General features: G+C 41.6%; 1 protein-coding gene across 1 annotated transcript in view; it reads right to left on the bottom strand.

Annotated features, from left to right (window-relative positions):
* LOC110168350 (protocadherin-16-like) overlaps positions 1 to 18,614 on the bottom strand; it is a 477,426-nt gene that overhangs the window by 49,205 nt on the left and 409,607 nt on the right. The window contains 2 exon segments of the mRNA XM_055166708.1: positions 4,158 to 4,367; positions 6,221 to 6,346. Coding sequence (XP_055022683.1) covers positions 4,158 to 4,367; positions 6,221 to 6,346 — 336 coding nt within the window.

Genomic DNA, 18,614 nt, shown 5'->3' with positions numbered 1-18,614 from the left:
CTCCTGACAGGTTTCCCCAGTGACAATGCAAAGGACTAATTTACCTAAACCTTTATTGACTAGTTTTACATTCAGTTTTGGTAAGACATTTTTACTTACATGAGTGATATAGAACTCACTATGGATGTTAACAAACTGCAATCAAACATTGTCCAATATGAGATTATTTATTCATTTATTAAAGAAGACAGATTGTGTTTGTGTCGGCTAAATAGCGTATTTTTTGGACTATAAGTCGCACTTTTTTTCATGGTTTTGGTGTTTCCTGTGACTTATACTCCGGTGCGACTTATATATTAAAATTTTCACACTAACAGCTGCGAGAGGCTCTAGTCTTGTGTGTCAGTATCTGCTGCTCCTGTTCCTCCTGTACCACTGTCACTTCACTCTACTGCGCATGTCTCCTGCAGAAAGAGCCTCTGTCCTGCTGCAAGTAGCGAAACATGCAGCCAAAAACGGTAATCGAGCAGCAGAAAGAAAGTTTGGCGTGAGCAAGAAACTTGTGAGGGACTGGGGGAACGCGGAGAGGGAGAACACAGCTTCACGGCTACTGGGAGGGTGCGCCTGGAAGTCACTGGATGGATCAACAAAGCCTGGACTTCAGTGACATCGAAACCATCCTGTCGGGATTCAGAAAGACCGAAATAATTCAAATTGGAACTGATGCTGAGTCTGACGACAGCTACACAGAAGAGGAAGTGGAGCTCTGTTTACCTCCGGAGGTCGTGGAGTTGTTCAGAAGTGACACAGAGGACGAAGAATTGAATGGATTTAGTGATTTGGAGTGAGATGGAGAGTTTGTTAAACTTGTTCTGTTCTGTTGTTTATGTTATAGTTTATCTGAAGAACTGTTCATATGTGACGTTAACAGTCTGTTGTTCTCTGTTCTATTGTTTTTACTAGAACTTGACTTTCAAGAGGAAATGTTGGTTTCTGGTCTCTGATTTTATAAAATGAATTTCACCCAAAAAGTGCGACTTATAGTTTGAAAAATACGGTACTTAAACATGCATGAATCACTTTAAATACAACTTTAGATGGTAAGTGAGAAGGACACAACAGAACATGATTAAAAACTATGGTTAAATATCTCAGTTTTAAAGGCTTATTGTGTAACTTTTCTGTCCGTCAAATGCTTTTCTCCATCAAGATGTTGTCTGGAATGTTTCTCAGTACGGCATTAAACCTTTCTATCACCATGAAGACCAAACCAGACCAAGTTACAGGTCAGCTCTGCGGAGAGATGACCCCACTCACAGTCAGAACTCCTGTTTTTCTAGGTATTTTTGAGCTCGAAAACCACCTGTAATTGAATAAATGTAAAGTAAAGATGTTTAATGTCACATGGTGGAACATTCCAGGCAGAGCGACAACATTTCCACAGAAAAAAGCAGATGACGCACCCCCAAGCGAAAAGTTACAAAGTGCAGCATTAACAAACTTTGTCTGAGTAATCAATTTTTCCATAATCTTATTTACTTCATTCGAGGCATGTTCAAAAACAACATTATTGCGGTGGAGCAGGAGAGCATTTGTCAGCACCTGAACCCGCATCTGTAATTTGACATTATAAGGTCTGCTGCACTGCTCCCGGTGACGGAGCTTTGTTCCTGATAAGACAAAGGCCAATCTGATGAATACAGAAACTGAAATGTGATATCAGAGAGAGCGCCAGACAAGAACCACAGTCTGTCAGCTTTATGAAATAACTCCAACATAAAAGTCATATAACACAGAGATAGAGAGCTACTTTGAATGTAAAGAAGATTCTCATGTATTGACCTCATCAGAGAATATCTGTCCATATCCCCGATCCAGAGACACATGACAGTACATAAATCAATGCCTCGTGGACAGCTGTAATGAGTGAGCTGTATGGGTGGTCAGGCGGGAACCATATGGAGGTTTTAAAGCAGCAGATCAGGGCCGTTTCTAGCTTTGTGAAGGCCTGTGAAATTCAAAGAAAGTAGTCCATAATGATGTTCTGCTTTCCAATAAATGTAGACCTTAACTCTTAAAAGGTACATTGTATTGTATGATTTTTCTGCTGGTTTCTATGGATATGTCATTGCTCTGCCTGACCATTAAACTGCTCTATTCATTTCTTCAATTACAGATGGTTTTAGAGCTCAGAAATACCTGGAAAAACAGGCATTCTGACGTACGTACAGAGCTGCCGGTAGCTGAATAGTTCCTGCAGACGAACGAGACGCACACTGTCCCTCGCTGTAGTGAGAGCGCCCTGAACTAATGGGAGTGCGCTCCATTTGGATTTGTCTGATATAAATGGGGAGACCGGACAACAAAATGCTTTCTAATCAGATGTAGACAGTAAACACTGGACTTGTTTTGACCTGAGGAGCTGCTCATATGTCTACTATTATTATTATTATTATCATTTTTATTATTATTATTACATCTGTACTGTTAAAATACCATATTTTTCATGGTTTGGGTGTTTCCTGTGACTTATGCTCCAGTACGACTTATATACCACTGTCACTTCGCTCTATTGTGCATGTCTCCTGTAGAAAGAGCCTCTGTCCTGTCTGTATCATGTCAGTCAATCGCACCATTATTTCTGCACCACTGAAATTTACAAAATTTAACAAACTTATAAAGACGACTGAGAAGACTGAACACAAATTTCTCCAAAAAGAAAATCATATTTTGCAGATTACAAGCTGCAAATAACGAAATATGCAGCTGAAAACGGTAATCGAGCAGCAGAAAGAAAGTTTGGAGTGAATGAGAACTTGTGACATCAGGAGGGTGCACCATGCAACTTTCCTGGAAGTCATGGGATGGATTGACAAAGCCTGAAATTCAGTGACAACCAAAACCATCCTGTCGGGATTCAGAAAGACCAGAATAATTCTAACTGGAACTGATGCTGAGCCTGACAACAGCTACACAGAAGAGGAAGCGGCGCTCTGTTTACCTCTGGAGGTCGTGGAGTTGCTCAGAAGTGACACCGAGGATGAAGAATTGAATGGATTTAGTGATTTGAAGTGAGATGGAGAGTTTGTTAAACTTGTTCTGTTCTGTTGTTTATGTTATATTTATCTGAAGAACTGTTCATATGTGACATTAACAGTCTGTTGTTCTCTGTTCTATTGTTGAGAAAAAATGTCGGTTCCTGGTCTCTGATTTTATAAACTAAATTTCCCCCAAAAAGTGCGACTTATAGACTTGTGCCACTTATATATGTTTTTTTCTTCTTCATTACGCATTTTTTGGATAGTGCGACTTATACTCCGGAGCGACTTTTAGTCCAAAAAATACAGTAAATGGGAGGGGGAAAAAAAAATCGCATATAGGGCCTTTATACAATATCGACCTACTGTACAGAATTTGAAGATAGAAAGGCATAGAAAGGCATGTAAATACTCATTCTCCTTTTGCGCCCCCTTGTGGTTGTGGGCCCACATGCTTTGGCTCGCTCTGCTTACACCTATAGGCGAGTTTCAGCTGACGTCGTTGTTATTAAAAGCCCGCGTTGCATGCTGGGAAATATTTTAGTCGGAGGTAAGAAACAGGATAGCGTCAAACACAGTGCGTAACCTCGCGTATTTATCCCCGATAATGGTAAATTCCTGCTGCATTATCGGATGCACAAATAGAAGCACGGAAGAAGGAAAATGTCTTTTTCGTATTCTGAGTGAAAAGAACCGCTAACGGCGAATTAAACGGCTTTCAAACATTCGCAGAGCAAACGTAGAAGATCCTAACAAACCGTGGACTCCAACAAGTTCAACAACACATCGAGACTCTTGGAGGTTTTCATCTTTTCTGCTGTGAATGGCCCAGGAGTTTCCACCAAGTCATTGTGGATATAAGTGAATATTTGTCCAGGTAGTTGGTGATTCCGACCAGAAATTTGGTTTGTTCCACCTTTTGTCGGGGTTGAAAAGGGTGATTTGTCGTCCATCGATGCTTATGACCAATTTCTGGTCAAATGGTCTTGGGTCCTCTGCCGTTAGAGTGGATAAATAACCGGGATCAATACCCTTTACGTGCTTTCTCGCTCCGTCCGTCATGTTGAATTAGTGTTTCTTCCCGCCGACCAAAATAATTCCCAGCATGCAACGCGCGCTTTTGTCAACAATGAAACTCGCCTATAGCACCGGCCTTGGCTCAGATGCCCTCCCACTCACCTATGACCCTGTAGCTGATGTCTCCCCCGGGGCCCGCGTCCTGGTCGGTGGCCCTCAGTGTGAACAGGGGCTGGGGCTCGGCGTTCTCGGGGACCTCCAGGCCGTAGAAGAGGCGTCCAAACACCGGAGCGTGGTCGTTCTCATCCAGCACGCGGATCTTCACCGTGGCTTTGGAGAAGTTAGGGGGCAGCCCGCCGTCTTTAGCGTACACTGGGGAAAAGAAATCGTCAACGTCATTCCTAGGCTTTTCAAACTCAAATGACGTACCAAGGAAAAGGGGATACTCATTACGTTTTTGTCTAGTCAATGTTTCTTCATCACAAACAGATCTGGAGTTGTGTTTTGTTTCATTCGCACATGTTTAACACACAAATCCTGCACATTTAGACTGAGTTCTTCTCTCAAACACGCTGTTCCACCTTTTAATGTCATGCGGTAATACACGAAGTGCTTCAGAGTATTTTTAACTCCATACACCTCCACTAGAATCATTTGAATAATTTCAGACCTGAAATTGCCAATCTCTACCGAACAAAAGGTAAAAGTAGCTCTTAACTTAAAAAAAAAATACCACTTCATATTTTCACAAGGTGGAAGAGAGCATTTTGAGTGTTGGAGATTTAGACAGACTCATAATAAAGGATTACTCAAACATGCGTGAAGGAGAGAAAACTCCAGCACTGCTTTTATAACATGGCTTAAAGCTCACAAGAGTCAGTTTTGCATAATATAGGACCTGGGAGGCAGTGACAGAATGACATTTTTAACTCAAAATAACAGCAGAATTCGAGTATCATTTGTTCATTCGTTTTTCAAAATAAAACCAAAAATAAGAAAACGAAAAAACAATTATTTCCTTCATTATTTGTCTCTAAAACCAAAATGACAAAATGGATAATGATTTATTTTTTTCAGTTTTCAGTTTTTGTGTTTAAATGAAAAATGGAAAAAATGGATAAAGGCCTGTTTCCCGTTTCCGTGACTTAAACTGAGATGCTGGACTTTTGACCCGCATACAGACTAAACCAGGTCTAAACCAGGTCTAAACCAGGTCTAAACCAGAACTAAACCAAGACTAAACCAGGACTAAACCGATCTCAGTCCTGGTCGCCGTCCCGGTATCAGTCCCGGACTGGTCCTGGTCTCAGTCTCAGCCTTGGTCTGGTTCCAGTCTCCATCCCAGTGTCAGTCCCGGTCTCAGTTCTGGTCTGGTCCCAGTCTCAGTTCCGGTCTGGTCCTGATCTCAGTCCTGGTCTTGGTCTCAGTCCTGGACTCAGTCCCAGTCCCGGTCTGGTCCCGGTCTCAGTCCTGATCACCCGACAATCTACGTGGGTGCACCTCTGGGCCCGTCCCGACACTCAATCCTGATTCAGTCCTGGTTTAGTCCTGATTTAGTTCTGGTTTAGTTTTGTTTTAATCCTGTTTTAGTCCTGGTTCAGTCCGGCATCGCAGTTTTAGTCACGGAAACGGGAAACGGCTGTTATCCGTTTTTTCCATTATTCATTTAAACACAAAATCGAAAACTGAATAAACAAATCATTATCTGTTTTTTCATTTTGGTTTTGGAGACAAATAATGAAGAAAATAGTTGTTTTTTTCGTTTCCTTATTTTTGGTTTTATTTTCAAAAACAAATGAACGAATGACAAACAGATTTAGTAACATTTTTAGTATCGTCATCTGACCTTATACTAGTTCTGCTACAGATCAAGAAGAAACACTATAAAACTATTCAGGACAAGTTCAGTTTTGTTTTATTTATTTTTCAGTATCGACACAAATGAGTATCAAGTTTCAGCATTACTTTTATCCCTCTTCAATTAGTATGTCAGATCATCTCTACGGTAAGGGTGGCAACTCTGTGAAAATTGAGCAATGATTCAGACTAAAACGGGATTGAACCAGCGTTTGTTCTCAGTCGTTCTTAGACATTTTAAGGGCTTTGAATTTAAGATTTTAAAGACAAATTTTGGAGCTTTCAGTTTTCATAAAATGCAAAAGAAAGGGGGAAAAAAAGGGGAAACATTTGCTCATATTTGTCATGGAGAAAGCGCCTGGTGGTACCTGTGAGCGTGTGGACCTCCTGCTGTTCCCGGTCCAGACTCTTGGTGGTGCTGATGACTCCGGTGAGTGGATCGATCTTGAAGAAGTCCTCCGAAATGCCCCCGTACGTCACCTGTGCATTGGTGCCTATTAAAAAAAACAAACATCATGTCATTAGAGGGCCCAGTGCTTTCTTTCAGTCGTGTTATAATCTAAAAATCGGGTTAGTTTTGTTTTGTTTGTGATGTTCCTCTGTGTTTTTAAGGTCCATACACCTCTTCACATCTTAAGAATTCCTGGTCTCCTCTGATGTTAGAAGAAAAGCAGGAACTGGAGGGGAGACTGCTTGATTTACTGCCAGTGTTGGGAGTTGTAAAAGTTATAAAGAAATTACTGTAATGTGTTGTTTTTTTGCTGTAATACAGTAATGTTCAGCATTACAGGGAAAAAACAATCATATTTACTTGTTTTTATTTACTTACAAATGTGAGTAACGCGCGTCACATTGAATTTTTAAACTAGATTGAAGTGGTGGGTTTTTCGTTTTTCTTCATATAAATTCGCTAAAATCACCGCGATATCAGCAGAGGTTAAACACCATTGTTACGGTTCTGAAAGTCACGATGGGCCCGGAGACGCGCCCGCGTAGACCGTCGGGTGACCGCGGGCGAAAGGATCGTTGCAGAACTCCACGCTTCACGGGGCAAATCGCAGCCGACGCCCGATCCTGCTTTGTGGACACTCTGCTCCACGGGCTCGGGGTTCTCTCAGGGGCGGTCCTAGATTATAAATCCTAGATTAAGATTAGTCCTGGTTTATTCCTGGTTTATTCCTGGTTTAGTCCTGGTTTTGTCCTGGTTCGGCTCTGGGTAAGTTCTGGTTCAGTCCTGTTTTAGACCTGTTTTAGACCTGGTTTAGGCCTGGTTCAGCTCTGGGTAAATTCAATCTTGGTTAAATCGTGGTTTAGTCTTGGTTTAGACCTCGTTTAGACCTGGTTTAGTCCTGGTTCAGTCCTGGTTCAGTCTTGGTTCAGTCCTGATTTAGTCGTGGCTGAGACCTGGTTCAGTCCTGGTCCAGTCCTCGGTCCAGTCCTGATTCAGTCCTTCTGGTTTAGTCCTTGGTCCAGTCCTCGGTCCAGTCCTTGGTCCAGTCCTGATTCAGTCCTCCTGGTTTAGACCTTGGTTCAGTCCAGGTTTGGTCCTTGGTCCAGTCCTCCTGGTATAGTCCTTGGTTCAGTCCTGGTCCAGTCCTTGGTCCAGTCCTGATTCAGTCCTCCTGGTTCAGTCCTCGGTTCAGTCCTGGTCCAGTCCTGATTCAGTCCTCCTGGTTTAGTCCTTGGTTCAGTCCTGGTCCAGTCCTTGATCCAGTCCTGATTCAGTCCTCCTGGTATAGTCCTTGGTTCAGTCCTCTGGTCCAGTCCTGATTCAGTCCTCCTGGTTTAGTCCTTGGTTCAGTCCTTGGTCCAGTCCTGGTCCAGTCCTTGATCGATTCAGTCCTCCTGGTTTAGACCTTGGTTCAGTCCTGGTCCAGTCCTTGATCCAGTCCTGATTCAGTCCTCCTGGTTCAGTCCTTGGTTCAGTCCTGGTCCAGTCCTGGGTTCAGTCCATATCCGTTGTAAAAGTTCAGTCATTTTGGCGACAGTACAGACATTCTGACTGTGAGCGGGGTCGCCTCTCCACAGATCTGACCTGTAATTGGCCCGGTCTGGTCTCCACGACGCTAAAAGACTTTAACACCACACTGTGAAACATTCCAGACCAAGACATAACGCCGAAATACTTGACGTACCCTCCACCGGAAAGGTTACCCGACGCGTCTTTAACATTCACAGTCCCCATTTCCACATTCCCTCACAAATAACAACCCGCATTTTTAGCCGGTGAAAATGAGGACAGCGTCACCATTTGTGGTTTATTCGCATATTTTAAAGTTTCAAATGCGTTTTATGACCTTTTGTTTCGCAGGTTCTTGTGCTTATTAAGATAACAGCTCCCATACTGTGTGGTGGGGCTGGCTTTTCTCCTGCTTTGGATCCGTTCGGTCTGGAGCTGCCAAAGTATAAGCAACAATCACTGAAACGTCCTGCACACATCTCAGGATCTGTTTCTCCCAGTTCAAGAGCTCAAATTACCATATTTTCTCATCTTTGTTATCACGTTTCCTCATCGCAAATGTACACTTTCACTAGAATCGTTCGCAGTGTTGAGGAGTAACAGATTACATGTGCCGGAGTTACGTAATCAGAGTACAATTTATGAGTAACTGTATTCGGTTACAGTGACTGTTTCAGTGAGTGGTAATTAGATTACAGTTACTTTGTTGAAATAAATGGATTACACAGAGGTCTTTTCCTGTTTTCAGGCTTGTTTCAGGCAGGTTTGTTTTTTTCCGGTAATTCCACTCATTGCTGGACACTAAACCAGGTCTAAACCAGGAATAAACAGGACTAGAACAGGATAAACCAGGACTAAACAGGACTAAACAGGACTAAACAGGACTAAACCAGGACTAAACAGGACTAAACAGGACTAAACTAAACCAGGACTAAACCAGGACTAAAAGGAGGACTAAAACAGGATTTAACCAGGATTAAACCAGGACTAAACCAGGACTAAACCAGGACTAAAAAGAGACTAAAACAGGATTTAAAGGACTAAACAGGACTAAAACAGGACTAAACCAGGACTAAAAAGGACTAAACCAGGACTTAAACAGGACTAAACCAGGACTAAACAGGACTAAACCAGGACTAAAACAGGACTAAAACAGGACTTTAAAAGGACTAAACCAGGACTAAAAAACCAGGACTAAAAACCAGGACTAAAAGAGGACTAAACAGTTTAACAGGACTAAAACCAGGACTAAACCAGGACTAAAACAGGACTAAAAAACCAGAAACCAGGTCTAAACCAGGTCTAAACTAGGACTAAACCAGGATTAAAACTAGGTCTAAAACAGGACTAAAACAGGATTTAACAGGTCTAAACCAGGACTAAAACAGGATTAAACCAGGACTAAAACCAGGACTAAACCAGTTCTAAACCAGGACTAAACCAGGTCTAAACCAGGTCTAAACCAGGATTGAACAGGACTGAACCAGGCTGCGCAGACCGTGTCTCCTCCTCTTCTATCAATAATATTTTTAATTTGGTTCAGTAAAGTCTGGGCTTTTTTATTTTCTTTTAACAGACAAAACTTCTAATGTTACGATTTCCTGGTCTTTGCTTCTCTACAGCAAATCAAGTAATCCAAAGTATTCAGATTACGTTACTCACCTTAAGTAATTTAATGGATTACGTTACAAACTACATTTTGGTGTATGTAATCTGTAATCTGTAGGGGAATACAGTTTAAAAGTAACCTTCCCAAAACTGATCATTTGGATAATTTCAGTCCAGTCATCAACAAAAGGTAAAAAGGCAGCTATTAACTAGAAAAAAACTACAACTTCATGATATCTCGAGGTGGAACAGAGCATTTTCAAGCTTTGGAAATGTAGACAGACTAATAAAAAATGTGTGAATGAAACAAAACACGACTCCAGGTCTGTTTTTGATGGGGAAACAACATTATAATATGACTTAAAGGTGCATTGTGTAACGTTTCTGGTCGAGAGTCTGTCAAATCCTTTTCTTCACTGAGACATTGTTGCTTTTAGAGCATGGAAACCCAATGGGACCCATCGAAACCCGACAGGTTCGGACAAATACTTAGAATTTATGTTTGGGCTTAGGTCGGACTTGGACACATCAGCGCGTCTGCTGTTTCCAGTCTACAGTAAAACCACTCGCTCTGAGACTCTCAAGTGTTCAAAAGATTAAAGTACTGCACTTCTAGTTGAGATACAAGTCAAAACTGTGTTAATATTACCGTATTTTCCGGGCTATTAGACGCGCTCTTAAACCTCCAACCCCATCAGCCCCGCAATCCAGAGCGCCTCATACACGAATCCACTCGAGTGTCCCAGTACGACTTCAGTAAACTACAAAGCCACAAACACACACGGAGCAGCACCCTCCCTACACGCCACAACTGAACAAAGCCCAGAGTCACCGTGAACGCCACAAACAAAGTCCCACTGACCCATCCAACTGTTGTGTTTCGTTTAAAGTCCGGTGCGGTTTATTTGTGGAAAAAAGTTCGAAAACAGACCATTTAATGACAGTGCGTCTTATAATCCAGAGCGCCTAATAGTACAGAAAATACAGTATTTAATTTCAGATACATGATTTTTAACCCATTTACACCTAAAACGCCTGCAAAAAACACCTATAAAAACCTGTGGTATTCTCGGGTAAAGGTCCTTATCTCCTGAGGGTTTTTGAAGAATTGTCAACGGCTATAAAAACCTTAATATCTCAGCCTGTGAAGCAGATAAAAACATAGAATAAATTGCATTTAAAAGGTAAGACTCTCAGCTTTTATTAAAACATGCTCCTTAAACATTATCATTAACACATTTTTATAAAAAAAATAAATAAAAAATCTCTAAATCAGAAAAATACATTTTATTTGATTAATTCATATCATAAAAAAAATAAAATTAAAACATGCCAACACACAGACCAACTGATTTAAAGCATAAAGATTGGAGATAAAGTCCAGAGGAAGTCGAGTCACTGTCATGAATCTGCAGCTTCCCCTCGATCCGTGCGCTGTGTGGGTGTAAACAAACACACTTGGAACTACTTGCCTTTTTACTTTTAGTGCTTCAAACTGGATTAATAGCGCTGTTTTATTTTGTGGACTGGATGTCATTATTTGCGGACACTTAAAATTTACCACTTTACTTTACTTTATTACATGAGCAATAAAGTCTTCTCTTTATTTTCACTATATTCCGAGTTTTTGCATCTCTGTGTCCGTTAGACGCCACACAAACAATATCCTACCTGTGCCATTACGTCTATGAAAATTGTGCGATTTTAACTGTGTCGGGTTTGGACACAAATATCTTAAAGGTTGTATAGAGGATTTTTTAAGGGAAGTGAAATACAGCGACCGTCCTTTTTCAGTAGAAACATCTCCTCCCGCCTCTTTACTCTAGAAATCACGTTTGTTTACATCCAGTGCATGTTCAGAATTACTGCCATCGCTGGAAGAAATCTCCAAGAATCACCTCAGTTTGTCTTCGATCCTTTTCCTCTTCTCTTCTTCTTTCAGCGACCTCAAAAACCGATTTTCTTTTGCAGTGAACTGGTCATGGATTCTTGTCGGCCGTCGCGACAAACTGTGCGAATTGTGAGGAAGCTACAGTTTGAAAAGGCCTCTAAGAACCGCTGCATAAACCACGTAATCCCCACACGTAGGGAGTTTGATTGACGACCTAACAGCCAATAGACAAAGAGGGAGCCTTGTTTTCTATTGGCTCATGTTTATCTGGCCTCACTACATCCACAGTTGATAGATTTTCATTCTTTTTTTTTTTTGGTCATCATAATTACAAAGCTGCTGCGTCTCTGTAATGGTATTTTAAACTTTCAATGACAACTTGAAACTAAAAAAAAATCCTCCATACAACCTTTAATGCCTATCGGACTCGGGTTGGATTCGGTCACTGCTCTGTTGGACGCGGTCCGGGCTCGGACAGAAAAATTTGGCCCAATCCACACTCTAGTTGCTTTGTCTGGAATGATTCACAGTATGGCATTAAACCTTTCGATCTTTATGCAAAATCAGACCAAGTTATAGGTCAAGTCTGTGGAGTAGAGGTGAGATCGGGCCTAAAAAATCCAGCCCGACCCGACCCGGCCCGCGGGTATTAAAACCCGACCCGGCCCGAGCCCGACCAATTAACTTGATTTGCAGGCCCGAGCCCGAAGCAAACCCGAAATGTCATATTTTATTTGTGACTCGGGAGGAGGAGCAGTGCTCAGCGTCGAGGTGCCAGTCTTTTTGCTCTCGTATGAAAGCAAAGCGCCACATTGACGACATTCAGCGAAGCCAACGCAAGTTTCTGTAGCATTTTCAACAATCAATTTGAAGCTTTTCCACACCTCACTCTTACCGGTGCGTGTTTGTCTTTTCAGTTCTCCTGCCTTTAGTTTAACTTCTTGCTCCTCCATATTGGGATATCAGGTCAAAATAGATGCAGACTTGCGGAGGGGAAGATTATTAAATAAAGAGGGGGCGTTCACGTGCGCAGAGCTCTGGCTCTGCGGATCCTGTTTAGTAGTTAAATAGCAATTACATTACATTACTTCTCTGTTTTATCCATATTATATTTTATCTTTTTAACAAGTATTCCTTAGTTTAGTATCCACACATCGTTTTAGCATACATTTTATAAACATATATTTATTTGAAGCCCGAGCCCGACCCGACCCGAAGTAATGATTGACATTTTAGAAATTCGGGTCGGGTCAGGTTTGGGCTCGGTCTTAAGATCTTACCTCTAGTGGAAAGGCGACCCTTCACAATCAGAATGTCTGTTTTTTGGGGTATTTTTGAGCTATAAAACCACTTGTAATTTAGGTTATGTTTACACTGAAACATATCGGAAACAATTTGTGTCCAGACATGTCATTTCTGTGTCCGCAGTCAAAGCCTTCCCTATCCACACAGTAACGCGAAACCGCCCGAAACGCCAGTCACACGAGTAGGCTGACGTCACGAAGTCATGACGTCACATGGGCGGTAAAAACAAGGAAGTGGAGCACCGTGTCTGAAGATGCAGCGGCCGATTTCGAGCTGAAGTAGACGGCAAACATAAAAACAGTCTTTTCGTGGACCATGTACTAACAAATAGTTCTAGCTACGCTGGTTCCCGTTTGTGTTTTTTTTTAACTGTTTTCCTCAATAGCGTCACATGACCGATGTCGCGAACCCAGCGAATCAGGAAGGTGCAACTCACAGTAATGTAACTAGAGCTCCTACATAAGCATATCAACGTTTTCAGTGCTGGACCAGGTCCGTTCTCAGATGAATTCGTGGGAGTTGGTGGCACCAGATCGTTCCGTCTCTGGAGCTGTTTTCCGTCGTATTAGTGTGGACGAACACTGCATCCGCAACGAAAACAACTCGCATACGTACTAGGGTGGATGGGGCCTAAATCAATGTAATGTAGAGCTGTTTACTGTCATACTGTGGGAAATTGTTTCTCTTTTAATCCCAATTTTATGATGATTATTTATGTTTTTGATTTGTTTGTATTGCGATTTTAATGTTTTTCTTATTCTGTAAAGCACTTGGGAATTACTTTGTGTACGAATTATGCCATACCAATAAACTTCTCTTTTCTTGGGGGCGTGACTTTTGACTCCAGCGCCAAAAACCAAAGTGAAACTTACAAAACATGTTCTCGCTTTGTCCGGATTGTTTCACAGTATGGCGTTAAACCTTTCTATCTTCATGCAGACCAGGTATTTTCTAGATATTTTTGAGCAGTAAAAGGTGTAAGGTGGAGCTGTTTAAAGTCATACTGTGGAACATTCGAGGCAGAGGAACAACATATCCAACCAAAAAGTTACACAATGCGCGTTTAAACCTCCCAAGAGTCGATTTCGCGGAGTGCAGGATCTTGAAAATCACCTTCCCCGTAGAAAACACACTCCGATCATTATTTGTTCCAGTACACGTTAACTGTCCAAAAGCCCAATCTGCAGTTTAATGTGGAAATAGTGGGATAGCTTCAGGTGAGTGTTCGGCGGTCGGGCTCGTCTCGCCGTGAGCCCCGCGAGAGTTGGCACGGCCCCGGCTCATTCACGGACCGGTGTGCCAGATAGCGTGCTAACGTCGGGCAGCCTGGCACCCTCACCTGTTTACCGCGCTAATGGTCTCTGAAGGCGGAAGAAAATGTTTACGGTTTTTTATGGGGCTTACTCAGATCCGGGGAATGTAGTGTTTTAGTATCGTCTGAGGCTTTGGCTGCACTAATGACGGTGCGAATTAGGTTAGACGCATTTGCATAAGAGCTTTGAGAGCTTTCAGTTACATTATTCTCTGAAGTAAATAGACCGGTTTAGGTTATTTAATCCATGTTATGTCTATAGAAAGAGTTTTCTAAATAAGGTGAATGTAGTCCTGGTCCTGGCTTAGACCTAGTTTAGATCTAGATTTAGATTTAGTCCTGGTTGAAACCTGGTTTAGACCTGATTTTAGTCCTGGTTTAGTCCTGGTTTAAACCTGGATTTAGATTTAGTCCTGGTTTAGATCTAGTTTTAGTCCTAATTTTAGTCCTTGTTTAGTCCTGGTTTAGATCTAGTTTAGACCTAGATTTAGTCCTGGTTTAGACCTACTTTTAGTCTTAATTTTAGTCCTGGTTTAGACCTGGTTTTAGTGCTGGTTTTAGTCCTGGTTTAGTCCTGGTTTAAACCTATATTTAGATTTAGTCCTGGTTTAGATCTAGTTTTAGTCCTAATTTTAGTCCTTGTTTAGATCTAGTTTAGACCTAGATTTAGTCCTGGTTCAGACCTACTTTTAGTCTTAATTTTAGTCCTGGTTTAGACCTGGTTTTAGTGCTGATTTTAGTCCTGGTTTAGTCCTTGTTTAAACCTAGATTTAGATTTAGTCCTGGTTTAGATCTACTTTTAGTCCTAATTTTAGTCCTGGTTTAGTCTTGGCTTAGATCTAGTTTAGATCTAGTTTAGACCTAGATTTAGTCCTGGTTTAGATCTGGTTTTAGTCCTGATTTTAGTCCTGGTTTAGTCTTGTTTTTAGTTCTGGTTTTAGTTCTGGTTTTAGTCCTGATTTTAGTCCTGGTTTAGACTTGGTTTAGACTTGGTTTAGTCCTGGTTTTAGTCCTGATTTTAGTCCTGATTTTAGTCCTGGTTTAGTCCTGGTTTAGACCTAGTTTAGACCTGGTTTTAGGCACCACGAGCTGGATCTGGCCCTTGATGGTCAGCGCGTGTGTGGAGAAGGTAAATTTAGATGATGGTTAAGGTCAAAGAAGTGTACGTACTACATCCTGCGCTCTTACGGTTTTCAATCACAACTGGAGCTGCGTTACCTTCACCTGCAGACAGAGGACACGTCCAAGGTTTTCTCATTCTCAGTATAAGGACACATGACCTGTCCTCATGTGGAAGCTCAAAACCTCCAGAATTGCAGGTGCTGGGGTTTATGTAGTGACCATTCAGATCAGACAGAGGCATTTTAGGTTGAAACCAACTGGATTTTAGCATTAAAAACCCAAATGAGTGACTCGGGTGAGGCTCATTCACCTTAGTCACTGGAGTCTTGTAACGTAAAACAACTTGTCCATAATGTCCAATATTTTCATTTGAACATGTTCACCTCATATCTGCGGATACAGATGGGTCATGTTTATACAGTTTGAAACAGTAGTAGTAATAGTGGTTAGGCCTGTAACGATAACACATTTTGCTGGACGATTAATTGACCAAGAATTTATTGCGATAAACGATAATATTGACATTTTGAGACCAATTTCAACTAATATAATGACCACGGAATAAAAATGCAAATACATCCTCTCAATGATCAATAAACTTGACTTTCTAAAGAACATTTAACACAGGAAATGTAAGACAACCAAAAACAACAGGCCTAAATAAAACAGACTTGTTCACATAGGACTAGTCTAAAGTGTCTGGCTCACAGTGAGGACTTGTTGACAAAAATGCACTTGAATAAACCATTGTTGAACCAAATACAACCAAAGCAATAAATAAAATGGATTATTAAAGGTTGTATAGAGGATTTTTTTAAGGGACAAGAAATACAGCGACAGTCCTTGTGCGCATTCAGAATTACCGTTGAAGTGACCTGTCTGGAAGTAATTCAGCGACCGACGCGTCAGTTTTTAGACCCTTCGTCTGATTCGGTCGCGCCATCGCTGGACGAGATCTCCAAGAATCACCTCAGTTTGGCTTTGCTACTTTTCCACTTCTCTTCTTCTTTCAGCGACCTCAAAAACGGACTTTCTTTTGCAGTGAACCGGTCGTGGATTCTCGTCCACCGTCGCGACAAACTTTGTGCGAAATGCGAGGAAGCGACGGTTCGAAAATGCCTCTAAGAACCGCTGCGTAAACCACATAATCCCCGCGCTCCGATGAGTCAGTTATACTAGGGAGTTTGATTGACAACCTAACAGCCAATAGAAAATGAGGGAGCCTCGTTTTCTATTGGCTGATGTTTATCTGGCCTCATTACGTCCACAGTTGATAGATTTTCATTCTTTTTTTTTTTGGTCATCATAATTACAAAGCTGTTGCGTCTCTGTAATGGTATTTTAATCTTTCACTGACAGTTTGAAACTAAAAAAAATCCTCCATACAACCTTTAAGTGTCTGTAACAAAACTGTCCTTAAAAGTTATTTTAGTCACTGACTTACATTGGAATATTGTGTCTCGTCTCTCTGTGGCTGCTGCTGTGGCCTCGTCATTTTGGTCTTGAAGTGTTTATATGAACCCGCGGCACAGGATGTTATTTAGTTATGAAGGAGCCTCTGTCCTGTCTGGTGTCGTGTCGGTTCGGTCCCGAGGCTGGTCGTGTCACTCGGGTTTGGGTTTATATCGCCTGTTGTGGTTTGGGACATTTCTTGTCGTCGCTGTGCACATGGCCTCACACTTTTCCCGAACACAACGGAAAGCATGGAATTTCTTGTACAAGTCATCGTTAAATACGCATTTGCACTTCGGCACGTCGCAGACTGACCCACTGTTTGTGTCTGCTCGCTCAGAGTGCAGAGAGACACATGTACGGACCCCTGTTTGGTCACGCTAACGCACAGCAACCTACATTCGGTTTGTCGATTAAAATGAACGAAATCGATGCAATTCTTAATGATCAATTAGCGATTAATTGACTAATCATGCCCATACCCAGTAGGCGCTCGCAAACACAAACGTTCTTCTCCTCATACGAAAATTGTGTCTGAACTAGAGATGCGCGGATGGGCTATTTTTTCATCCGCAACCGCAACATAAAACTCATCATCCGCCCGCTGTCCATTTTGCACCGAAGGTTTTCAAAACCGCACCCGCCCGCCATCCGCCGATTGATTTTAGATTTTAGAATAATCATACAGCAAACAAACTAAGGAGCCTCGATAAAAATGCAAACTCTATAGCTCATTCATTCCAAAATTCGCTCAGCGTGTATGTTCGCATTCTTAATTGTCCGTAACAACCCCAGACTTACCTGGTTTTCTTGCGCAGCTAATTAATTGACAACGTTTTTCAACTAGGCTGTTTTTGAACCTTCTTGCCTTCGTGTTGGATGTTGTTACATTCTGAACATTCTGCCATTGCCCGATGTTATTTCAAAGTCATAGCCTCACTCCATCGGTCTTTCTTTAAGTTTTAAATACCCCGAGTGGCAGTCTACGCTATAATGTCTGCGTGTTTTAAAATATATCTGATATCGAAACAAAAAAAACAAAAAAAAAAGCATAAATATGGCCCTATAGCCACTTATGTGTTTGCAAACAGCTGAAATAAATTAGAAATAATAAAATAAACTGCATATAATATGTGCCTCGTAAACCTTAGGCATCAATAACCCGACACAACCTGAACCTTCAGAACATAAAAACGAGGTCAAATGGGCTAATTAAGGACATGACGTACACTTCATACTACAAGCATAGACAATGAGACTCGTCTTTTCAGATGTAGGTAACTAACAATACTAACAATAAAAAAAAAAAAAAAAAAAATTTTTTTAAGTAGTTAAACCGCCACCCGCCCGAATTTAATTAAAATATAATTTTTCGTCACGTCATCCGCCCGACCCACGGATTAACCGCGGATACCGTGGTTGTAACCGCAATCCGCGCATCTCTAGTCTGAACTCCGTGTCAGTGAAGCAGTGAAGCACATCGCAATCGCACCACTCTTGGATGCGACTCCTCTGGACGTTGCTGCCACCGCCTCACAAAATGCCAGAAACCTCGTCCTTCTCCTTCTTAATCTCCTCCTTAAAACAAATAAGCTGTTCATGTTCTGGCTCCGGTACGACAGCAACTTTAAAATCACAAAAGTGCTCAATGCTCGCGTCCATGTTTAGGTTCTTTCCGTAAAACACTGATGCGGGACACTTTTGGGGCGTTTAAAGTTCACACTGGAGATCACATACAAGTCACATTTAATTGGAAATGTGAATACACCTTGCAAAAAAAATCTAATTCCACAAAAAAATCCAAATTGAGCATTAAGCCCTACAGTCTGAACATCGCCGTAGATTATCGCAGGCTAATGCACAATACGTCTTCTTTAATTCAGCCAACAGTCTCAAGCCAAAGCATTTGTTTCACAGCACCAGTTTGAGATTTGAATTCCTGCTTTTATTACGTCTCGCTCAGATTACGACGCGCTTTATGTCGGGCTCAGTCACAAATCTGCAAATTGTTTAAAAAGCTGCTGCTCGGACTTTAAACTGGCAGTAAAAATGAGCACATCAGACCAATTTTACACGAAACAAAAGAAACCAGTGAGCTCCCTCTGCGCCGCA

Source organism: Boleophthalmus pectinirostris, unplaced genomic scaffold (genome assembly GCF_026225935.1).
Source record: "Boleophthalmus pectinirostris isolate CB_2022bp ecotype Guang Dong unplaced genomic scaffold, ASM2622593v1 HiC_scaffold_9, whole genome shotgun sequence".
Classification (NCBI taxonomy): domain Eukaryota; kingdom Metazoa; phylum Chordata; class Actinopteri; order Gobiiformes; family Gobiidae; genus Boleophthalmus; species Boleophthalmus pectinirostris.
The sequence above is the reverse complement of the archived record's forward strand: the minus strand, read 5'-3'. Positions and strand labels throughout refer to the sequence as shown.